At 37.6% G+C, this 26,341-nt stretch overlaps 1 protein-coding gene across 3 annotated transcripts in view; it reads left to right on the top strand.

The window, feature by feature from the left end:
- The window catches only part of ifih1 (interferon induced with helicase C domain 1), a 164,021-nt gene that overhangs the window by 18,717 nt on the left and 118,963 nt on the right, over window positions 1-26,341 (top strand). For all 3 annotated transcript variants that reach the window (XM_039757499.1, XM_039757498.1, XM_039757497.1), the window contains exon 2: window positions 19,420-19,591. In XM_039757499.1, the coding sequence (XP_039613433.1) occupies window positions 19,420-19,591 (172 nt within the window). The remainder of the gene's footprint in view (window positions 1-19,419; window positions 19,592-26,341) is intronic.

Raw genomic sequence — 26,341 nt, 5'->3', positions numbered from 1 at the left:
TAAGTTCTTTTTCATTTTATTGCTTTCTGCCCTCCCCCACCATAACCTATCATCTATGGGGGATGAGCAAAAGCTTTAGAGTCATCAAAAAATTCAATCTTGTTTTTCGACAGATCTCGACATTTTAGGGTCCCCTGATACTGAAAACATTGATATCTAGATGATGGGTGTGTGTCTGCGTGTCACAGTTTCTAGAGTTAAAATGGCTGGATGGAAAACTCAAAAACTTGAAAGTTAAGCCTATTATATGAGATGACGATGTGCTAATTCGTTTCTCAGACAAATCGTACAAGAAAAAGAGGCACTCCAGAGGAACCCTCAAATACTGTAATTCTGCAATTAATTATGAATTCTTCTTGTCAATTTTCTTGTAATGACCTATTTTATGATCAGAAAGATCAGCATCAGAGCAGTAAATAATTACTGAAATGTTATAGAATAGTTCGGGTAACTTGGTTCCTATGCCACAAAGCCTACTGATAATACAATACAATACAATACAATACAGTTTATTTTTGTATAGCCCAAAATCACACAGGAAGTGCCGCAATGGGCTTTAACAAGCCCTGCCTTTTGACAGCCCCCCAACCTTGACTCTCTGAGAAGACAAGGAAAAACTCCCAATAAAACCTTGTAGGAAAATGGAAGAAACCTCGGAAAGGCAGTTCAAAGAGAGACCCCTTTCCGGGTAGGTTGGGCGTGCAGTGGGTGTCAAAAGTAGGGGGTCAATACAATACAATATACAGAACAGAACAATTCCTTAAGACAGCATAATAATAAAAATTTTAGAAGTACGGTTTAACAGTAGATGATATGACATAATCACATTCATATTTTTTTTTTGATCATGTTTCACTAGCAGAATATAATAATGTAGCATACTTGATCTCATTACTGGAAGACAGTGGTATAAATAAGAAACACTAAAAGTCCTAGCACATAGATGCCATTGATCCCGTGTAGAGCACCAAACTCCCAAATGCGTCCTAACTTTATGTAAGCTATGTTGTGTTTGCCTTCACTCAGCTTTTCTTCAAAAACATTTTACAAGATTTACTTCATCTAAATGATTTCTAGCTATCTTTAGAATATTTTGTCATTAGGCCTGACAGGAGGGAAGACAATGGGTGACAATGGTGAAGAGTAATAGTTTGAGGGGAATGTAACCTTTGCAACAGCACCTAGTTCAGGCTGTGATACATAGACAAGGGATATAGCAGATAGTTACAGACAGCCCATCACTTTGCATTATTAATATGCCAGGGCCACAAAAAGCATTTATGAACAAACCATCATAATTCTAAGCTGACTGGCAAGCATAAATGAAAAGAAATAAGTCTGTACTATTAGAATTAATTGCAACAAAGATTATGTGTATTAAGAAAAAATATCAAAAATTGAAAAAGAAAAGAAATGCTGTGATGACACAAGTCTATAAGATAGATCCATTAAGATGGTGTTGCTTCCGGTGATAAAGATTCTTGGCAGGAAGAGGCAGGTCTTGGTGGGCGGAAACCAGAAGTGAAGTCAAAGGTGCCATGCTTGTCAATTTCCTGGTCAGGAGAGAGAGGGGAAGGGAACAGGCATTAGTCAACAGCGCCATCTTGCTTTTCAAGGGAAGATTACAGTTTTCTGAGCCCTTAAACTGTCCCCTCTGCACACACATGTGTGACAAGGATCAGTTAGTGAAGTTAGACATTCTGTTAATGAATCATGATGCCTGAGTATTCCTAAAATGTGTTCCTCAAGGTAGACAATTGTCTCAAAAATCACCATTGAAATGTTCTACGTGAAAAAGAGAAAATTAGAGTATATTCGGCATTATGTATTATGATATCTATATTTTCTGCAGTACTTTTTTTTCTTTAATGGTGTATTTGTATAATTAAGATTTTAATTAATAGAAAAAATTACCTGGCTGAAAATGACTGATAGTCTGTGATGGATGAATGCCATCACAAATATATTACTTGTTAATTAGTTGAATTTTAATATACTGTATATCACCCGACTCAGTTTATGTGATACATCAGGTTAATTATACAATGTTGTTCCATTAAAGCAGTTGTTCACCCTTTATCATCTGAGATGGAATGAGGGAAGAAGACGGGGAAATAGGATTGGTATGTTAAAGTCGTGGGGGTCAAATTGAAATGAATAAAACAAATAAAAAGAATTGTAATAAACCTTGGTAAGCAGATCAGATCATTTAAGGAGTGCTTCTCAAAAGCACAGTGTTTTTACTTCAGGCTCTGGTCCTAGAAAGAACGCCTTCTTCTGATCAGCTCTTGATTTATTTGTGGCATGAGCGTGAGGTGGATGTGATGTCAGAGACTCACTGTGTTTTTCTCACCATGTCTAGAGTTAGAAAAGGAAAAGGTGTTGACGATTGTGTCACACCCAACTCAGCTGTTCATTTCCCTGAAAGAACCCAAAAAATGCCCTGGTAGTGCACATGTTTGACAGTGTTGTAAAGCAATTTTATGCTGATTTGTTAAGTCTCATTTAAAAGTGCCTGTTAAAATTTAAGTTAGCTTCTTACCTTGTTTGGTATGAGATTAAGAAGAAGAGTTTAAGAGTGGACAAGCCAGACAATAAAGTGTCCAGGCTTTAAGGGCTATGGTTACATCCATGTCTGATTGAAGGGTATAAAACTAGCAAAAACTTTGCCTTAAACGTATGTATGCTAGCTGATTATGATTTATAAACATACCAGAAATGTGACTTTTAATCTTAATATCTGTAAAGCATATAATGCTCATAAGAAAACTATTGGAGTTAAAATTCACAAGAAAACTATTGAAGTTAAAATAGACTGCAATAACAGTTTTGTTTCTGAAACTGTTACTATACTGTGTATCTCCTAACACCAGCTAACATCCTGTTCCTCTACTGGCTCTGTGTCTCTTGACTCTTGACTGAGTCCTGTTTTTTACATCAAAGAGCAAACAGATCGGGCAGATGTCTCTGCATAACCATGCCTAACACATTATAGCCCAAATCCAAAATAAAGGTGTGGTATCAGCAATCAACATCTCCAGAATACTGTGTGTATTATACATTTGAGTCGTCTGTGTTATCTAAGGGTCTTTCTTTTGTACCTGTTCTGAGATGGAGCCTCACACAAGGCCTTCACCAGACTGCCCAGATGAGGCTCTGCCAGCCCTCCAACTGCTACTTGGCATGCTGCGGCCTACACAGGCCTAACAATGTCGAGCTTGCTGTTAAAGGTCTAAAATATAAAAAAATGTCCCAAACTGTACAAAAATGCCTTACAAGGGAGATGAACCATAAACACTCTACCTTGTAACCAAAAGGCCAACACTGAACCTTTATAAAACTGAAGATGTATTAATAAAAATAGAAAAATACAAGAAAGTACTCAAAAGAGCAGAAAATGATTTTCTAAAACAAATGAGTCCCAATACAAATCCAAACAAAGAAAGCCAATAACAGAAGCGAAAAGTCCACAAAACCAGAAGATCAAATGAAAACAATACAATAAACTCCGAACAGTTTTCAAAGACAACCCAAGGGAAACCATCTCATCCACCAAAATATAAAGGTCCCTCAGGTATGACATCATGAGGTCCCAAGCACAGAACGCAAGGAAGGTATATGAACTTAATGACACAAACATTGCAGAAATTACATAAAACACATGAAAAAATAACTCAGAACAAATAATAATTCAGTCATGGAATAAACCCAGGCTGAAACATACTGTAGCAGTACCAACTTGTAGATGTTGTCCATTTCACACGCTCATTGAACAATTCAGTTTTTTTCTTCAAATCACTTATACGTGTGTGTTCTTTAAGGATAGCAGGAGCATTATCTCCCTTTTTAATCCAGATTTGATCTACCAGGACCCTTTCACCCTGTCATCACTATGTTTTACCACCCAGCGATTTTAAATGCTACCTACTTTGCACCCTTTCTAGTATTCCAATAGAAATGTGTTTTAGTATGATGGTGATAAATATAAAAGCATAGCGTTGTGATCACTATGAATGTGGAAATAGTTTTAAGTAGTGGCCACATTTGTTTAAAGGCTGTTTTTTGGAATTTGTATGAAATATTTAAGTACTTCAGTAATGGAGAATGAAAACTACATAGGTGTTTCTTTAATGAATACTTGAATGTGATAGAAAAGAATTTCAACTGGAGTTTTGTTTCTTATTAACAGTTAAGACACAAAAGCTGATTAGATAGTCAAGAGTTGGGTATGTGTTGGACGGAAAAGATATGTTTATACAGTTTAAGCTGGGAACCAGCACAGGTTCACCACACAGCTATCTATCTTAAACTGAACTGATGCTTGGTGTTATGCTTAAGTGAAACCAGAAATGATTCTGAATCGCTGAGACTGTCCAGTATGGTGGCAGAAATTTGGGGTGGTTCAGTGTTACAGCTGAGCGAACTTGGGAGTGACTGCATTGCTAATGTTGATACTGTAGCTCTGGTTGTGTTCACTCCATTGTCACAACCACACTTAAAATATTTTAGTGTTATTTTGTTTTTCTGTGGCCATCTTTGGATAGCCATCTTTGCAATGTGTGCAATTGTTTTTTATATATCAGACACCCTTGCCACGCGTCATCCACACCCTGGATAGTAATGTCTACTTAACTCCTGCCCGATGCATGGACAGCAAGAAATACTGTAGCTGTATTTGGAGAATTCAGCTTTGTCGAGAGTCTTTTCCACATCTAGAAGCAGTAATCACCTCAGATGTAGGTGAAGTATGCGTTACATTGAACATCTGTCATAAACTGGATTGTGATAGTGTTGACAAGACCTTGGGCTAGGACATTAACATCTGTATTAAGAAAGGGGCTTGGTCAGTATGATTCACAGTTTAAATTACTTTTACACAGTTTTATACAAGGAATGTAACTCAAAGTGCAAAGGTAAAAAAAAAATAATAAATAGGCAGAAAAGAGAAAAATCCACCTGATCTTAAAAACCATAACTATTGAATTAGTAGAAGATAACGTAATCTTTAAAAATGAGTCTGGTGATAAGATCAGATTGCCAGGTGGATAGAAAAAAACTCCAGATGGAGGAAAAAAAAACCCAAAATCTTCAGGACATAGATTTCAGACAGAGAGCCTCTTTCTTGCTTTGTGGAAAAACTGATAGTATTAAGCGTTCATTTAGTAAAAACAATGACAGTGGCTTCAAAATATTTTCAGGGCCCTTCACTTTTTCACATTTTGCGATATTGTGGCTTTATGATTAAAAAAAAGAAACTAAAACAAATATCCAACTGACAGAAGTTTCCAAACCTTTTACTCAATACTTAATGGAAATACTTTTGGCAGCAATTTCAGCCTAAACTGACATGACAAGCTTTACACACCCAAATTTAGGAATTTTCTGCCATTCTTCTCTGCAGATCTTCTCTGGCTCTGTTAGGTTGGATGGAGACTGTCAATGGACTGCTATTTTCAGGTCTCTTCAAAGATGTTTGATTAGGATCAAGTCTGGGCTCTGGCTGGGCTACTCAAGGACATTCCCAAAGTTGTATCTAAGCCATTCTTGTGTTGTTATTGTCCTGTTTGAAGGAGACGTTTGGTCTAGTCTGAGGTCCAGAGCACTCTGGAGCAGGCTTTCATTAAGGATATCTCTGTACTTTGTTTAAATTTACCTCAAGCCTGCCTAGTCTCACAGTTCCTGCCAATGAACCCCACAACCCCACAGCATGATACTGCCACCACCATGCTTCACTGTTGGGATGGTATTGTACAGGTGATGAGCAGTGCCTGGTTTCCTCCATATGTGATGTTTAGAGTTGAGGTCAAACAGCCTTGGTTTCGTCAGTCCAGGAAAATCTTGTTTCTCATAGTCTGAGAGTCCTTTAGGTGCCTTTTTGTCACTCCTGGTGTGCCTTCACGAGTTGTCTAGCCACTCTGCCATAAAGCCAAGATTGGTAGAATGTTGCAGTGGTGGTTTTTGTTTCGGACGTTTTTCCCATCTCTGTACAGGTGGGTCTCTGTGGCTCAGTGACCATCAGGTTCTGGATCACCACTCTTACCAAGGCCTTTCTCCAATGATTGTTCAGTTTGGCTGGGCAGCCAGCTCTAGGAACAAACCTGGTTGTTCCAAATTACATTCACTTAACAAGCATGGAGGTCACTGTGCTTTTGGGAACCGTCAATGGTACAGACATTTTTTTTGCCATTCTCAGATCTGTGCAGACACAATCCTGTCTCTAAGATCTGTATACAATTCCTTTGACCTCACGGCTTGGTTCTTGCTTTTATACACATCGTCAAGTGTAACACATTCTATAGATAGGTGTGTGCCTTTCATAATCTTGTGCAATAAATTGTAATGATCATAGACAACCATATGACCATAAATGACTGTGCATCTCCAAACAAGATGTAAAAACAACATTTATTTATATAGCACATTTTCATACAATGTAGCTCAAAGTGCTTTACATGATAAAGAAAGAGAAAAATGACAAAATAAATAATTAAATTAAATAATTAAATTTAGGGAACACTAATTAACATAGAATAAAAGTAATGTCTGATGGCCAGGGAGGACAGAAATAACAAAAAAAAAAAAACTCCAAACAGCTGGGGAAAAAACAAAATCTGCAGGGGTTCCAGGCCACGAGACCACCCAGCCCTCTCCAAGCATTCTAGCTAACATAAATGACCTCAATCAGTCCTCTTGGTATTCATGGTTCTCATGGAAGAATTTGATGATGATGGTCATGTGGACTTCTGGCCTTTAATCCATCAATGTAAGGACATCACGGTGCTTTGATTAGCTGTTTTCTCTTTAGTTCTCTTTATGTAAGAACATCCCAATGACGATCAACAGAATATGATGCATCAGAGTCAGATTCCAGGCATAATAGAAAAGGGTCTGAATACTTGTATCAATGAGATACTTAAGTTTTTTATTTTTTGCAAAATTCCTAAAATCCTGTTTTCACATTGTCATTCTGGGTTGTTGAGTGTTGTTTGAATAGGGAAAAATAAGTTTAAATCATTTTAGTGTAAAGCTGCAACATATAAAAATGTGAAAAACGGGAAGGGTCATAATAGTTTTTGAACCCACTGTACATCTGGGCCTTCGGCTTTTCAGCTTTGTAAATATTTAATGTCTTCTAAGAGAGCCTTAATGGTACTCAAAGTGGTGTATTTGTAAGTGGTTAAGAAAACTGCTTGTTTGAGCCTTGCTAGTTTCAGGATAATGTAATGTCTTACATTATTCCCAGAATATGTTATTGATTTTTGTTGTTCAACAGTTTTTGAAGTTGTGGCATCACTGATTTCCGTGATAATATTATGAGTGTTTTACTTTTGGCTTTGATGTGGTATCTTATTAGTATTTTGTCCATTTTCTTTGCATGAGTAACATAATTTAAATAATAGATGTACAGTTATTATTATTCTCAAGAGACGGATCTCCGTTTGGAAAATCCAAATCATTCATCCTGCATAATTACTGAAGGAGTATTAGATAAACTAACTGTGCCAGAGGATGATCATTCTATAGGTAACTTTAAAAGATGCTTGAAAACTCTTGTCAATATACAGAACAGATTTCTGTTTGTTTATGCCATTTTCTATTATTTTTATAGTTTTACAACTTGTGGTACATAAATTATTATTATTTTGATCTTTTCTTCAATTTCTTCCCATTTATTGTTGTTTTTTTGTTTACATTCTTCTGGGTGTCTGTGCCAGTTTCTAGGTACACAGTGTGAGTTCTGCTTATGTGACAGATGACGCCATCTTACAAAACAATGGGGTTTACATGTGTCACTCTTCTGAACATTTTTTTAAGAAAAATAGACTTCAGAAAGACAGGGGTTCTCAAACATTTTTAATTTAAGGATTTAAATAAGAAAATCTTTACCATCCTGGGACTCAAGAAGAGGATTATTACCATAGTGACAGCAGATACATTAACAAATAACAATGGCTATGCATTAAAGAAACAGATCTAGAATAATACAATAAATAGATATACCATTATGATATAATCACACAAAAAATACAGCAATGATTGATTGAGAAGTGACAAAACCACCATGAAAAGAGACATTAAAATGGCCATTCAAAAATGCATCATTTACAAAAATCCTGTTGCTAAATAGAAACCATCTTTAAAAACAAAGCCATTTTCAAACGAAACCTGCAACAAAATATTGTAAGGTTACCCACATAAGTGATCCAAAATAAAATGTTGACATTTCATAATACAGTGGAACCTCGGGTCACGAATGTCTCTGAACACGTACAAATCGGGTTACGACCAAAAAGTTTTCCAAACTTTTGCATCTGTTCACGACAACACACTCGGGTGACGAACAAGCCAGTTCCCCTTCCGGTTTGTACGCGCCGATGATTTCCACATGTGTTGAGTCTCTCCCTGTGCATTTGCTGTGAACTCTTTGTGCTCTATTTCGTTTCCCTTCCGGTTCGTACGCACCGGTGATTTACACACGTGTTCAGACTCTACCTGTACAGTACAGACGTGCATCGTGCAGAGGGACTTTACCTCAAAGCTGTAATCCAGCCAGTTCCTCGTCACTTCCTTCATGCCAGAACTCGACTCATGCAAGGTTAGTTTTCTTGGCTGTTTATGGTTAGTTTTTGTATAAATTAAGGATTTTTCAAATGTTCATTTTTTCCCCTGTGCTTGAAACTCATTTAAAAAAAGGTGTTTACAGCGAGCAGTTCGTAAGGCTGTAGCGTGAACTCTTGCAATGTTAGTTTTCTCTGTTCAAGGTTTTCTCAGTGTTATTCAATGTTTTTACATTTAGTTTACTATTATGCTGTGCATTCTATGGTATAATTAACTATTTTTGTGCTTAAAAATCTTTTAAAAAAATATATTTACATGCAGTTCATACGGTCCGGAACGGATTAATTGTATTTACATACAATCCTACGGAGGAAATTACTTTGGGTCACAACCAAATCGGTTTACAACCAGAGTTTTGTAACGAGTTACGGTCATGACCCGAGGTTCCACTGTAATTAGATGATTTTTATTTAATTATGTATATTTTTCAAGATTTATTGGCTAATTTAAATAGATAGATAGATAGATAGATAGATATATATGTATTATTTATGATAATTTATTTAATTATTGTGTTATAATTTATGTCATTTGGCACACACAGTGTTCTACACATTATGAAGAAATTAATTTATTAAAACACCAGGGGGTGTGCCCCCTGCTCACTTCACTCGACAACCCCCCCAGCCTGCGCTATGTGCCAGCCACTGAACGCACCCCAAGGAGACACAGTCACTCCTCATAAACCCCTTCTTAAATGATGATACAATTGGAAACAAATGCAGTTTTTTTTACCTCCTCTTTGCTCGATCAGCCGCTGGATTGCTTCTGCTACTTCTGCTGCTGTGCAGCGTGATCTGCATCTCGTGCAGTGTTTCAAACATTTTAAAGCCTGTACAGCAGCTCTCCTACACTTTGTCTTGGCACCAAGTCTCTTCGTGCAAGACGTGAGTTCTTGAACCTATTTAGTTTATAGTTTAAAAACAGAATAAGAATCTGAAAATCTAAAAACGTCAGATTAAAGTTCGATAAATTCTGAAAAGAATTATACCAAACATATATATGTAGTTTTTAAAATAAGTCAGATTTAAAGCGTGACAAAAAACATGACATAAAAACGCTGCACAAAACCATTGCACTTTTAGGTTTAGGATTTTATACATAGAGATAAGTCTATTGATATATGTTGTATATCTCTACATATAAAATTCTAGGCTCTGTCTGTCTGTCATGAGGTTACTCGTGTACTGATGGGGCTAGAACCTTGATCTTTTCATAATCAAAAGTATATGACCTGATTTTTTTATTGGAAATTCAAAAGGTTTTATGTAGCGGCAACCTTGGCAAAGTGACCTGGGTTCATGGGTTTATAATGGCAATGTGATTGCAAAATCAAGTGACATGGTGGAAAGAAATAAAGAGCAGCAACATCTGCTGAGTGTTGACACAGAGACACAGAGTAAAGCAAATGCAGGATACAGAATACAAGAACGACACAGACAGATAAATGCATGCTGACAATCACACAGAGAGTTTCCTATTGCTTATATCTAACCTTTTGTTGGGTCACACAATCCCTTCCCATGAGAAGACAAGCCGTTGAACCACATTGATAAATAAGAAGTTATCCTGAATATCAACCAACTGAGCAGCAGAAAAACACAACGGCTCATAGACATACAGGACAAAGTCCAAAGTCTACGTCATAGACAGAAGTGCACAGTGACAATCAAGAAGATCGGCAAGTAATCAAAACTTCTGACCATATGAAAGCATTGTTTTTATATTCTTATATCGATGTTTCTTTAAAGACCACTACTTAGTAAAGTTACATCAGCAATGTGATCAAGCTGTATTTCATAATATTGAAAACAAAATAATGTGTTGCCAAATTATAACAGTTCCACTTGATCTAGATGTGCCACCAGAAGTAATAAAACTCAATATGACTATTCAGAAAACAAAAGAAGTATCAACAACTTCTTATCTTTAACATATTTTTTATTTGCATTTTATTTTAGAATTATGGGTTGACATGTTTCAGTAGGATTTGGTTATTTTTCTGTACATACTGCATGGTGTTTTAGTTTTCTGCAGTGCATTGTTAACATTTTAATCAATGTTGCTTTGTCTTTTTTGACTATTCTGTATTTGAATATTTATTTAGTACCCTTTGCTAATAGAAGTGTGCTCTATAAGAATACACTGAATGTAAAAGGCCCTGGTCCTCCATTAACCTGTAGTGATGGGTAGATAAAATATAAATTCAAAGGGATTGTTTATCATTTACATAAGCACAGGAGTACTCATTGCTTTATGTATTACAATTCATGAATGAATGAAGATAACTTGTGTCACCTGTATTGGCATGTTTAGTTCAACAACCAATTACCTATCTGTTCAAGTGATGACTGCAGGATATTTTTGAATAATTATGAAGCTCTATTAGATTACACTCACTCATTGTTTGACTGATGCCTTTATTCAAGGAGTCTTACAACATCTGAGATACAGCTGGATACAATTCTTGTGGGAAAGGTGCTAAATAAATAAACTTTATGATTATTATTTTGTTTTTCCAATTGGAGTACAGGCAGGTGACGTGACTTGCTCATGGTCACACAGTGTCAGTAACAGGATTTAAACACACAACCTTAGGGTTGAAGTCCAAGGTCCAAAACCTTAACCACTACACTACACTCCCACTCCCTAAACTCTCAAAATACATTTCTACCTACTAAATAGAATTTACTATCATAGGTACCAAAGTCTACCCCAGAAGCACTGGGCACATGGCAAGACACAGCCCTAGACAGGGCACCAGTTCATTGCAATGAAAACAGTTTTTCTTTCCGTTTGAAATTGATAAACAAGGTTAAATGGTTGTTTCAAACTTCATCCAGAAGGTGGCATTAAAGATCTGCTTCTAAAACATATGGTATTGGATTTTATATGTGTAGGATATTCTCTTATTTAAAGATTTCTCTGTCAGGGTTGGCTCATAATTTGTGCCAAGGCCCTCAGGGAAATCTCCAGCATTTTACTGTGCTGTAATGGAAAATAAAAAAGAGTCATGCTTTGTCTTATAATTTTCAGATACTAAATGGAAAAGCAAATCTAAACAAAAGAAAATAAGTATAGAATATAAATATTTCATTCTTTTTTCCTTGATATATTTTTGGTTTTTATATATATATATATATATATATATATATATATATATATATATATATATATATATATAATATATTTATATATATATATATATAAATTCTGATGACTAGGAGTAATAGTTTATAAAATGGCATAACATTCTCAAACAAGCTAAATCCAGTTTAGAGCTGCAACGGGCCAAAGCCCATTCCAGCAGCATAGGTGCATACATTCTTGTAGGTCAGTCAGGTCAGATTCGGGAGCATGCACTGGTACAGCATGTCGCCACACCCACCACACAACAAAACAGCTCAGGATCCTGGTTGGCAGGCACACGGGCCAGTCCCACCCTCTATCTGCCGCAGTCAGGTGTTACATGGATGTCCCCTTGGCCTTTTCCAGCCACTTGAGTCATTAACAAGTAGGATCCTACGAGCTGGATCACTTTCAGGGAATCGTTCCACATGGCTGTAGTGCCGTAACTGATGCTCCCTCACAATAATAATAATAATAATACATTTTATTTATATAGCACCTTTCCCATGCTCAAGGCACTTACAGAATATAAGAAAGAACGGCAGGGTATACAGTATATAGCATTGTACAAACCAAATAAATAAATAAAGAAGATTAAGATAGTAAATTCAGAGAAAAGCCTAACAGACAACAGAATTGATGGTCTAACACACACACATACAGGTTACATGAGCAAGTTGACAGAGAGGTAAACTGAGAGAAGGGGAATGAAGTCAAGTAGAGCTCATAGCCTTTCTGAACAGATGAGTTTTGAATTGTTTTTTAAAAGAATTCACAGAGTCAGCTGACCTGATTAATTTCGGTAGGTCATTCCAGAGTCTGGGCGCCATACAGCTGAAGGCCCTGTCATCCATGGAGTGTAGATTAGTGTGGGGCACAACAAGATTGCCAGAATCAGAGGACCTTAGTGAGCGGGCAGGCACATAGTGATGGAGAAGGTCACTGATGTAGTTTGGTATGAGGTTATTTAAGGCTTTATAGGTTATTAGTAGGATTTTACATTCGATTCTGTAAGACACAGGGAGCCAGTGAAGACGGAGCAGGATGGGTGTGATGTGCTCGCTGCTGCTGGTTCGAGTGAGGACTCTTGCAGCCAAGTTTTGAATAAGCTGGAGCTGTGATATAAGATTAGAAGGGGCAACTGCCAGCAGCGAGTTACAATAATCTATGCGGGATGTGATAAAAGCTTATTTGGGACTCCATGAGCAACCACTCATTCAACACAAAATCAAACCAACGGTACCCAAGGACACAGTACCAAAGGAGTCCAGTCTTTGTCTCAAGCCACTAGATAGCCTCCATGTATCACAACCATATACTGTAGTAAAACAGGAAGCATAGCATTTTGCATAGATATCAGGAATGCCACTCACCCCTTTCCAGTGACCTCATGACCCCAATTGTGCTTTCCTAATCCGTCTACTAACTTCATAGCAAGAGTCACCAGAGACATGAATGTCACTGCTGAGGTAAGTAAACCTCTCGACAAGGTCAACACTGTCTCTGCAGACAGACACACTGCTGATGGCTGCGCCCAAGAGGTCATTAAAAGCCTTCATCTTGGTTTATATCCTGGACCCTTGCAAGCCCAGACACTCAGACTCCTCGCTCAGTCTCTCCGTGCCTCGATCAGAGTCTTTATTTAAATGCTGACACCACTGGAAGTGCCATAGCTGAAGGCTTTGCATCCTACGGTTGTTTTATTCATCCTGGGAGTTTTAAGCAGGCGTGTATGTCGTGCTCACAGTGTGTTCTCCAAAATGCTTGACTAGCAAATGGTGAAGCTGACTAAACCAAATATTATTGACACAGAATGAAAAATGTGCAGTATGTTAGTGTGACTCAACATTTACTTTCCGTTAAGACAGGGGTGTCAAACTCAGACCCTGGTGTCCCACTGTGGCTGCCAGTTAGTACTTTAGTAATTAGTAACCAGTTACTGCTGTTAATTAAACATGGCCTCATTTTAATTGACTTGCTTTTGAGGTTCACAACCCTAAATTGATTTTTTTTTCAGTAATCAGCATTTAGATCATTAGTGGATGCAAAGCAAGCCAACAGGTGACCACAGGGGTCTCAATCTCAATTCCTGGGGGCACGCCGACTAATTTCTGAATTAGAAGGCATTTCCTTTCATGAAACCTGTTATTTAATTCTGTTGCGTGTTAGTGCTCTTATTTCACTACACCTCGCACTTCCAAAAATTGTGATTTTATGGATTTTGAGAGCGCCATCACAGTGTTCTGTGGATAGAGAAGATTCGTATTTCCTGGACCTTCACTTTCTCCTTTTCAACTGTTGTATTGTAAGAGATATTGTCTGATGGACAAATACAGTGGGTGGGAACAAGGTAGTTGGTGAAAATAAAGTACTGTAGCCAGCATTTAACAGACATGAAATGGGTTTCAGTACACCCTTGTCTTACTAGGGAGCAGTGTTGTATAAAGTACTCAACAGCCATACTTGAGTTAGATTGTACTTCTCTGAAAAGTTACATAAGTAAAAGTAAATTTGCCAATGTGAATACTACTCAAGTAGACGTTTTAAAGTTTGTGATATTAATTTTAGTTAAGTACAAGGAAATGTAGCACCACTCCCTGTTTTTTGTATCCATCCATCCATTTTCAAAAGTTCTTGGGGAAACTGGGAACAGGCCACAAAGCAGAAGCAAACCCTGGACATGGCAGAACTCATCACAGGCTGAACACACACATCAGGGGCCAATGTAGCATCATCAGTCCACTACACTTTGTGTTATGGGCAGAAACCAGAGCACCCGGAGGAAACCCATGCAGTACCAGCACCTCTGCCCATAGAGTACAGGCTCCTTTTCTTAATGTAATGGGAGTACTGGTACCCTATACTCCTTCTTCTCACAAATGTTACTGTATTGCATGCTCAAAGTTTCGCCAGGGACCTACATAGAGTACTGGCACCTTTTCTTAGCGTACTGGTGTGCTGAGGCACTTGAAGTTTCATGAAGGGATGTGCATTCAAACATAATTTTCCAGTGACTCTCGAGGGTGAGATTCACCCCATGCTCTTCGATCGCCATAAAAAACTTCACACCGTTCCAGTGTGCTGCTGAGGTGTCCCCTGCTGCATTCAGGTCCCAATCCAGGTGGATCCTTGTGTGGTGGGTGCTACAATGCGCCAACAGCACTTGCTCCCAACCTCTCTCTCTTCGATCGAATGCTGCTGTATCTCGATAAATTTCATTCCGCTTTAAGCACTGCACATGGGCATGGGTGGAAACTACAAACACCACACACCTTGTTCTGCTCAGCTTTTCCTGTACATGTCTCTGAAAGTTCATTTGTTGTAGAGTGCAGAAATCACCCTGGTCCTCAAGAATCTTAAGAAAAAATCTATTTTATGATACACAATTTATTAAGGATGTAAAATGCCTAACAGGATTTATCTTGATTTCAGCATTTATATTAATAAATTCTACCATGAAGACTTTTGATGTATACTATATGGCAAGATCAACTATTGTGCCACAAAGATGCACATTCAACTTCTTTTCAAGTTGCTAAACGATTAATTTTATTGATATTGTAAGATTTCAAGTAGTTGAATGTACTTATTAAATACACATATAGTATACTATACTAGTCTCCACTAATATTTGAGATTTACTACTATATAATAAAACACTACTGTGTGTGTGTAAGTTTGTGTGTCAGTGTGTATGTCTAGTCCCTCCGAGCAATCTGATTGGTCAGTTTGCCTTTGATAGATAGATAGATAGATAGATAGATAGATAGATAGATAGATAGATAGATAGATAGATAGATAGATAGATAGATAGGTTTGGTCTGATTACTCAATTTGGCTTTGAGTCAGTGGTAGGAATGAGGAGAAAATACACTAGGGGTGGAAAGTTCAGTTTGCGATTGTGACAATTTTTATAATTTTAACAAAAAATGAGTTAAATAGAGCATTTCAATGACAACAAAGTGATTATGTACTGAGCAACGTTTGGCCGCTAGATTAAGGTGCACCTAAAGTTGCCTTCAAAGAGAGTAAGATTTCGCAGTGGGGTTCCATTTATCATTGGTGGTAATCAAAAAGTGGTCAGGAGGCAAGCAAAGTGCTTCAAAATGACAGAGTCTAAAAAGCAGGCTTTACGGGACTATGATTGAGAGAGGAAGCACTGGGCTTGTGGGACTGAGATGCATAAGCATACCAAGGAAAGGCACAGGAGGAATGCTGAGGGTACATGTAAGGCAAGAGGTATCAAATAAAAAAGTATTTTAAAATGTGTTCTATTAACTAAGGTTAGCTAGCTTCTAATATTTCAGCATGTGGTTCCCAAACTTGATCCTGGCGACCCACTGTGGCTGCAGGTTTTTGTTCCAACCAACTTCCGTTTTTTGTTGGACTCTTAGCCTAATTAAGTGAGTCATTATTTTCTTGTTTCTGTGTTTTGGAGTCAAAGTAGAAATTACAAACTGTTTGGGAAATTTTTATTAAAATGTAATAAGCAGCTATATGGGGAATATGACAGGGTTTTTTTTTTTAAGTCGTTAACAGTATTTTCAACTTAATTTTCATTTTGCTTTTCCAGGTGTTCTGGTTATTTAATTGATTACAGTGAACCCTCGTTTATCACGGTTAATCCGTTCCAGACTCTATCGTGATAAATGAATTTTCGCAAAGAAGGATTCTTTATTTATAAATCGAATATTTTCGCAGTTAGAGTATAGAAAACCTGTTTACGACCTTCTAAATACGTTTTTTAACATTATTAGAGCCTTCTAGACATGAAATAACACCCTTTAGTCACCATTACACTTGTATTACCCAATATATTAGACAAAATAAGAGAAAATAAGACATATTAGACATTACAAATATCATATTACTAGGTGCACTCGCCTTTTAAGGCGACCGACTTTTATCCTCAATTTTTGTGCATTCCATGTGTACATCAGGCATGTAAGTGTAGGGAATGAGAACATCAAAGTGCCCATCCATAACATCTCCCGAAAACCTAATTTTTTTTTTATCCTTTCAAGTGCCTGTCCAAAGTCGTACAATGTCAGCCCCAATCTGTACCGCTAAAGGCGGAGTTTCATGCACTAAATAAGCTATAGATGAGAATAAGCAAGCACCATCTCCTCTGATATTTACTACGCGGTGAGGCATTTGTACTCCATCAACATTAATTATTTCCAGAGACATAATTTTGTCTATTTTTCCAGCGCATCGCACACAAAAGCAAGGGAACGATGACAGCACCAGAACTCTGCTCACATCGCGTCGCCTCGCACCTCAAGCCGCAAGTAGTAAGTCTGTAATAAGCGGAATACCACTACGCTTTGCACTATTATTGTACTGTACATTTAATTGCACACAAACACACACAGTTCTTACACACAACCACTAACATATGAAAGCACGACCTCAGTAGGAGAGTCTTCAGAGGTGGTGCAGTATCTTCAGCAGGTGCGTTGTTGTCTTCAGTGAAGAAGTACTAGAAGTAGGCAGAGGGTGTCTGGGTGCGCGGCTGAAGAACATCTTGATAGGCAGTTGCTGGCGCTGTCTTTTCATATGCGTGAGGAGGATTTGTAGGGTATTGCCAACTTTAATCATATCCAAGAGTTTTACCTTCTCATGGATAGTAAGCATCTTCCTCCGGCGCTTAGTTTTATTGTCAGAAGGCTTAGAAAAAGCAGCACATTTAGGAGCCATCGTAGGGCTTAGATAAAAGTTCTCAGAAAGCGCATGCGTAGTGACGTAAGCGTGTATGAGAAAAAAATCGCGATAGAGTGAAGCCGCGAAAGTCGAAGCGTGATATAGCGAGGGATCACTGTATTTACTAATCAGCAGGTCTAACACTGAAGTTGTTGCAGCTTTCATCCTCCTGGGTGTCTGCTATGCTGGTTGGTAACTATCACTATTAGGGTTAAATGAAGGGAGCAAACTACACCGGAAAAGGGAAAAATAATAGGAAAACAACACAAGAGAGTTAAGCATTTATAGCTTTACAAAAAAAATGGTAATATTTCTAAATGTCTTATTAAATGTAAAAAACATACTGTTTATTTCTGCGTGCAGAATAAGAGAAGAGTAAAAAAAATACCAGCTAATTAAATGAGAAAAGTTGTTATCGATTAAGGTCACTAATTGTGAATCTGGTTGGAACAAAAACCTGCAGCCACATTGGGTCCCCAGGACCAAGTTTGGGAACCACTGCATTAGAACATTACAAAGTTTTGATGAGAACAGGCCATTCAGCCCAAGAAAAGCTTGTCAGTCCTATCCACCTAATTCATTCAAAATTATATAAAGTGTAGTTTTGAAGTCCTACTGTCTAAAACACTACTGATAACTTTATCTATTAAATTATTTATAAAGCACTTTAAAAACAACATCAAGGCTGACCAAAGTGCTGTACAATAAAACCCAACATATCAGACACACAATAACCAAAGGGTAAAAGAAACAGAAACACATAAACACATAAGAGCTGAAGAAATTCATAATAAAAAGTACACAGACAGTCAACATATCATACTGGGTTAAAGGCTAGGGAGTAAAAGTGCATTTTTAAATAAGATTTAAAGACAGCAAGTGAAGGCGCTTGCCTAACGTACAATAGCAAATCGTTGCAGAGGTATGGAGCTGCAACTGCAAAATCCCGATCACCTCAGAGTTTGCATCGTTCCTTTGGAACACATAAAAGCATCTGGTCTGCTGACCTGAGAGAGCAAGACGGTACATAAGGGTGCAGCAGATCCGACAAATAAAATGGGGGCACAACCATTAAAGGATTTAAAAACAAATACATGGGTCTTAAAATAGATTCAAAAATGACCTGGAAGCCAGTGAAGGGAAGCCAAAATCGGGATAACATGCTCATGCTTGCTTGTGCCAGTTAAAAAAGGTTGCGTTTAGACAAAACAGGCTTGATTTTTGACAGCTGCCTCAACTAGAAGAAGCTAGGTTTTACCAACACGTTCACATGGCTATCAAGTTTAAAAGTAGAATCCATTTTCACACCTATATTTGTGATCATGGATTTCTCAAATTGAGCCATAGTGGAAGGGTCAATGTAGGGGGTCCTGCTGGTGCCATTGAATCTAAATAGGATGACTTCTGTCTTGTTCTCATTAAAATTTGGAACATTTTGTGTCCATGGAAAGATGCTATTTTAAACAAAAAATAAAACCTACTCATAAAAGTGTCATTTTATAGTGCCCCTGACTGTTCTCCCACCTTGAATGTCTTCTTGCCAGGATAGGCTCAGGATCCTGTGACCATATGCTGGATTAACCAGATTTAAACAGTAACAAATTTGACAACAACTGATATTAGTTTGTTAAGGACATGCAGGTTAGGTGCATTGGCGATTCTAAATTGTCCCTAGTATGTGCTTGGTATGTGGGTGTGTGTGTGTGCCCTGCGGTAGGCTGGCGCCCTGCCCAGGGTTTGTTTCCTGCCTTGCGCCCTGTGTTGGCTGGAATTGGCTCCAGCAGACCCCCGTGACCCTGTAGTTGGGATATAGCGGGTTGGATGATGGATGGATGGAAGAAGAATTTCAGTATTTCCTATACTAAATATTTATCTTACTAGTGTGTTTTACATTCAGTGTGAAGTCTGTATTTCAATCGCTATTCTTTAATAAAAGCAGCTGATGAAATTCATCTTATTTTTTTTTAGATTGAAACAGAAATTAATAATAAAGGAAACAGCAGTGGAGCACGGTTACTCTTGGAGAGAATTGTAGTGAATTCACCTTCATGGTTCTCTGATTTCATAAGGGCCCTGAGAAATGCTGGACAGGATTTCCTTCTCAAAGACCTTTTTGAAACTGGGCCAGAAAAGGAAGAAGGTAAAGAAAATTGTATTTGGTTGTGTACAATTCAACATGAAGTACTTTTTCAAACTTTATGTATAGTCAACAAACTCAGGATGATGATACACTTAAACCACATTACACCAAGGCCAAGGCTATTAAATTGGAGCTATTAAGAGATGCATTTGTATCTGCAAAAACACAAAAAAAAGGTAAAGGTTAATTCTACACTGAAAAGGTCAAACTTATTTTGAAACACAACACTAATATAATTAAAACATTATCTCACCTGAAACAGAAACAAAATGATTAAATAATGGAAGGAAATCAAAAACAGAAGCATTATACTCTCTCGTAGTGCACTAGCATGACACGTTACACTTTTACATTTTAATTTTGTAAACATAAAGAATTTGATGACAAAAGGCTGTCCATTCCATAACAGTATGTCATTGCTTACTCAGGTAACTTCAGCAAAGCATAATTAAGCTGAGATTTGCACTTCCCCAAACTAATACTACTTACAAATTGAATAGGCTAACTTTCCATATACATTCTATGACAGGAGTGTCCCATTATGTCGATCGCGATTGACCAGTAGATCAGAAAAGTAGTGCAGGTAGATCGCGTTGCATTCAAAAATTTTTTTTTGTTAAATGTTAGTCTATCATATATCCTCCCTATGGCATTTGCCACTTGAATGACATACAGGGCGGCCAGTCTGAGATCTCTTTTCTTCTAACACACTGGTCATCCCGCACGCACAATCAAACGCACAAGCTACTGCAAAACTCCGGCTATCTGAGTGATCTAGTTAGCCTTCCTTTTTATATAGACTAAAGAAGGGATTTAAAAAAAAATGTTTTATGGGCTGGATGTGGAATTGGAAGAGGATTTTATTTCTCTCACAATGTCACAATCGAAGTGCGTTTGTCTGACCTGTCAATCTATCATTGCTATTACAAAGAAGGAAAATGTGGAAAGGCACTTTCGAACTGTTCATAAAAACTACGAAACTGACTTCCTTCCAAAAGCGATCTGAGAAAGAGAAAGGAGAGGGAACTAAAATCGCAGTTAATCGGACCGCCGTCATTTTTCACTCGGCTAAATTCAAAAGCAAAGGCAGACACACCGAAGCATCGTTCCAGGTAAGTCACTCGATCATTAAGCATAAGAAGTCCTTCCAAAATTGAGAGATGATAAAGTAGGCCTTCGTTGAGGTAGATGGCTAGGGAGAAATTCCTGCTGAGATTTCGAGACCCGTGGCCGGAGAAAAAGGAGTTTCTCCTTGTCATTAAACATGCAGAATACAAGCAACTTAATAACGATCAATGGCTGCTAGACTTGGCATTTTTTTTTCCGATCTTACCAACATGTTGAATGAGCTTAATTTACAGCTGCAAGAAAAAGACAAAACCATGGTCAATATGATTAGATTAGATTTGGGGAACATCCAAAACTTGGCGTGTGCACAACTGGACAGTATACACTACACAGAGCAGATTGAAAATTGTCTGTCAGACTTTATCTAATGGAAAAAAAGTAACAATTCGAGTGTTTTCCAATGTAGCGGAGTAAGAGTAGCATTTCTTCTTCACAAATGTACTCAAGTAAAAGTAAAACTTATGGTGCAGTAATACTACTCTTAGAAGTACATTTTTTTTAAAAAGTTACTCAAGGAAATGTAACGGAGTAAATGTAACTTGTTACTACCCACCTCTGATACTCAGTATGTATATATATACTGTATATATATATATATAGCATTTTTAATGTAGGTAGATCATTTTGACCTGTTCATTTTAAAAGTAGCTCGCAAGCCAAAAAAGTCTGGACATCCCTGTTCTATGATTATCTGTATGAAGAAAAACATTTTAATTCAGTGATGGAGGAAGTACTCAAAACAGTTTACTTAAGTAAAAGTTCAAATAAACTAGCAAAAATGTACCGTAATAGAATTTTGTGATCCAACAGTGTGGTGTGCTATTTTGGTGTGCCCACTGAATTTGTATTGTGTTAAATACAAAAATAGAACAGGTTGTGCCATTTTAATTAAGAATGTTGCAGACCTCCACAAACCCCAGGGTGTCCACACTCAAAAGCCCCCCACCAACCTTCAGCCCCTCACCAAGCCCATTATGAACATCCCATATGTCACTAAATCAGGTGCATGCATTGAAGCAGAAAGACAAAGCTCCATACTATATAATGGGTTAATTTGACCTCCTTCTTTTGTTCTTTACAGGATCGGCACACAAATAAATTTAGCAGAGGACAGTAGATTTTCATGAGGGCCAATGTGTGATTATAGTACAAACAAAACCGACAGCAATTTATATTCACAGCAAATACACCTAATAGTGCATAAGCAACAAAAATGTGTGCAGAATACAATGCTGTAGGTTCACACAATAATGAGACAAAGACAAGTTATGGCGATGAAACACCTGGCACCAGCACACATACAGAGAACTAACAACAGAAGATCATAAAATAAAACAAAAAATGTAAAGAGAAATAGCCTGCCACTGCATGCCACTATAATAAAATGTCAGTACCAAAGTTGAACCAGGTTGATATGTGAAATGGCTTAGTAAACCACTGAACTTACCTTTTGAAGGGGTGAACTTGAAGAGTCCATAAACTGAACTTCAGCTGAAGTCATATCATCAAAATCACAACAGACAAAAAGCTCAATAAAGTTTAAACATCATTTAGGGCTAGGTTATCCCCCATATTTAATTCTCCATTTCATATACAGCTTGCATATAAATGTAATATAATACAGGGTGGCCCATATTTATGTATATGATTGAAAAGCCGTTTTTGTCAGGAAACTACCAATGTTATTATCAAGTAACATAATGGAACATGAACATTAAGAACCATAAACGTTTTTTTTCATCCCCTGTTCTCCATGACGTGGACCATCAATGCGCCATCCAGATCAATACACGCCTGAAGATGAAGAGCAACGCTGTCGCAGACGGCTTGGCACACTGTACTGTACTGGTATCCTCTGAAATTCTACTGTGATAGCTGCGCATAGCTCAGCCACATTGTGGATGCGATGTTGATACACGTTATCTTTTAGGTAACCCCATAGGAAAAAGTCTGGTGCGGTCAAATCGGAAGACTAAGCCGGCCATTCCACAGGCCTGCATCGGCCGAGCCAGTGTTGCAGGAATATTTTGTTCAATCACTGTTGCACTGGTACGGCACAGTGTGGTGGTGCCCCATCTTGCTGTCACTACAGATCATCAATGTCCAGTCATCATTACTCCCATTCTCAGGCTACATACTGTAGTGATGCCATTTTCAATACTTTTTGAGTAGTTTAAATACTATGTGAAATGTCATACATAAATATGGGGCATCCTGTATATTCTCTCTGTACAATTTCCAAGTCACTACATACCTGTTTAGTGGCCCCTGTTATTTTTTTGAGGTTATCAACTTTTTCGCACATATAAACTTCAATAAAATTCATGTTGAATCTGTATATTGTATCTCACCTTTATTTTCCTAATACTCTTCACTTCCTCCTTTACTGTGCTTTTACCATAAAAATACTAAAAGAATCTCTTTTGGTCCGCTTTCCCTTTTCTGCAATATTTCTTTTCAGCTTTCTTTTAGCTTTCCCAATATCCTTTTTAACTCTTTCTCTTATGTGGCCAATGGATAGCACTGGAACTTCTAGTCCTAGCTGTTTTTATTCCCTTTGGCACTTCCTTTCTGACTTCTTATAACACCAGGTTATGCCACTTGCAGAGTTTATCAGGAGATTCTGCACTTATAGGGTGTATTGATAAGGTAGATGAGACAGAGTAGAGGAGGCAGATGAAGAACATTGTTTCTTGATACAAAGAGAACTGTCTGCATCTAAACATCAGCAGAACCAATGAATTGGTTATTGACTATCACTGCACCAAAGAGCCTCTATGTCCGGCCATTATTCACGGAGTGGATGTAGAGGTGGTTCACTACTGTAAGTACTTGGGCGTCCACATTAATTACAGGTTGGACTGATCTCAGAACACAGAGAACTATATAAAAGGGTGGTTATATCACTTCAAAAGAAGCCTACTGAATCAACAAGCTAATAAAAGAGCAGGCTCAGTTATAGGACACACTCGGGTCACCCGGGAGGTCAAAGCGAAAGGAAAGGATTAAATCAAAACCAAGTGCCATTATGAACAATGCTGCACATCTTCTCTCTGACACACTAACACTGAGGACTTTCAGCCAACAAATTATTCAGCAGAAGTGTGTCAAGAAACACAATGGGGGCTCCTTTATACCAACAGCAATATGTCAGATAATGTCTCACTGGGACAGGGACTGCCATTTAAAAAGTTTACTTTCTTTTTAATTTTCTTGCTTTATGGTCATTCTGGTGTGTGTTCAGAGCAAAGTGTGTGTATGTATGTTTGTTTATGTTCTTATATACCTTTTTATGTATTTATTTACTTAAAGAATGTCTGTAAAAAGCCACATTTCACCCTGGGGACAAATAAAGTTATCTATCTATCTATCTATCTATCTATCTATCTATCTATCTATCTATCTATCTATCTATCTATCTATCTATCTATCTATCTATCTATCTATCTATCTATCTACTGTATCTACCTCAGTGTTTTCATTAATTTCTTACCTTTTCCAAATTTTGGGATAAACTTGTCCAGCATTATATGTAAAACACTGAAAATTGACCCCATATCTCCTCAACTGTCTCCTCACTTAAAAGCTTATCCCAATTTATCTCATTTAGCCTTTACCAATCTGTTAAGAGTTTGCCCTACTAAAAGTAAAAGTAAAAGTTTATGTTTTAAAATATGCAGTTTGGTAAAATGCTGTAAAATGTATTATATTATGGTCACTGGATCCAAATAGTTCCTTAACCTTTTACACCTTTGATTCTATTCTTATTATTACAGAAAACTAAATCTAGACAGACCTCCCCCTGCACTGGTGCTTTAACATACTATGCTAAAACACAATCACTAATTACATTGTGACAGATTAGGTGCTTGCTCGCACCCTTGCACCCTCAGACACCACGTCAGACACCAGGTAAAAGTCAAATAATGATATTTATTATATCAATAATGTGCACAAAGCACCACCACTCCACTATTCTTCAATAAACTTCTTCAATGTGAATTTCCCCTTGGGTTTAATAAAGTATCTATCTATCTATCTATCTATCTATCTATCTATCTATCTATCTATCTATCTATCTATCTATCTAAACCAAATAAACAATACTCAATCACAATCCTCCACTCCCAGACGCTTAGCCACCCTGCCTCCCAACTCAGCTCGCCGTCTGGGAGCTCCCACAGTCCTTTTATATCTCCCGACCCGGAAGTATTCCCAATCCAACAGTCCAAAAGTCCTTATTCCTTCCGGGTCAGAGTAAACAATGTTTTTCTCACCCCGGAAGCCCGTCGCTCTTCCTATGACGAACTTCCGGGTCATAGGGCACAAAGAACTCTTCGGTCCTCCCTGCAGCTCCCTCTCATGGCCCACATGGCATCCAGCAGGGCGGTGCATAAAAACTCCATTGTCCATGATGCCCTGCTGGTCTTCTGGGGACCTCCATGCTGCAAGGAGGGCTCCACCTGGCGGCTTGAGGGTATTGGCCGGGATAAACAGCCGGCCATCCTCCACAACATCTAAAAACTTGTGTTACTGTGCTCCACTGTTTGCAAGGCTAACAGGAGATATTCTTGTTACTTTTGATTTATATCATTGTTCATTTGTATTTTTTTCATATAATGTGGTTCCTTAAGTAAATAAATATATATAGCCCTGAAAACTAGCTTTAAAAATAATGTTCTTGACCAAGATTCATTCACGTTGCTTTAACTGACTGCTGGATATTTGTCCCTTTATACGTTTGTCCCTGATAGCACAACATGCCCTTCTGTATCATTATTGATTACTGACTACTGACTGGGATTTTTCCCACCTAGGAGGCTTTTTGCGCTTGAAACATCGTAATTAATGAGAGAGTGACATTTTTTATACAACTTAAATTTTTATTATTAAGTTCAAAAAAGTGGGTAAATATCAACTGATAGATTTAGAAATAGATCTTTAGAAGCTGCTGAATGAATTCTGAGAAAAACTGTTAAAAAAATGGAAGTGCTCATCCAGCACTGTGAATTACATTCAGGGAAAAAGCAAGAAAATGGAACTTGAAGTTAACAAGTCTCTCAGACACTGCATGTTGCAGTAGCAAGAGCCCTATAGAAGTTTGAAAATACAGTTTTTAAGAACTACATCAGCTAGCACGATGCAAGCCACATCCCCTTGTATAGTACGATGTGTTCTGTCCTTTTTTCATTTCAAGCTGCACTCTCTTCAGGTCACTGATGAATCTAATAGCATTTCTTTGGATTTTTATTGTTTAATGTTTCTTTAATTATGGCTTTATGTAATTACAGTATGTAAAATAAAAAAAATAAAAACAACATGACACACAATTTGAATCTGCTGAAATGGTCTGAATAAAACTAATGGGTTGTTCTCCTTTATCTAAAAACTGTATGCCAACATTTGTCTTTGGTATTAAATTTGTAGCCTAATTCTCTTGTGCACTATATCATATTATACTTTATATGACATTTTATGTATTTTATTTAATTATTTTTTAATCTTTAATACTACATTACACCTTTTGCTTGTTATAGGAAACACCACAATGAATACATTTATCGACTCATATTTACAAGGTATCTCACAGCAAGGCAGTCTTACTCCAATTTGTCCCCTCCT

Source organism: Polypterus senegalus, chromosome 6 (genome assembly GCF_016835505.1).
Source record: "Polypterus senegalus isolate Bchr_013 chromosome 6, ASM1683550v1, whole genome shotgun sequence".
In the NCBI taxonomy this organism is placed as follows: Eukaryota; Metazoa; Chordata; class Cladistia; order Polypteriformes; family Polypteridae; genus Polypterus; species Polypterus senegalus.
The sequence above is the reverse complement of the archived record's forward strand: the minus strand, read 5'-3'. Positions and strand labels throughout refer to the sequence as shown.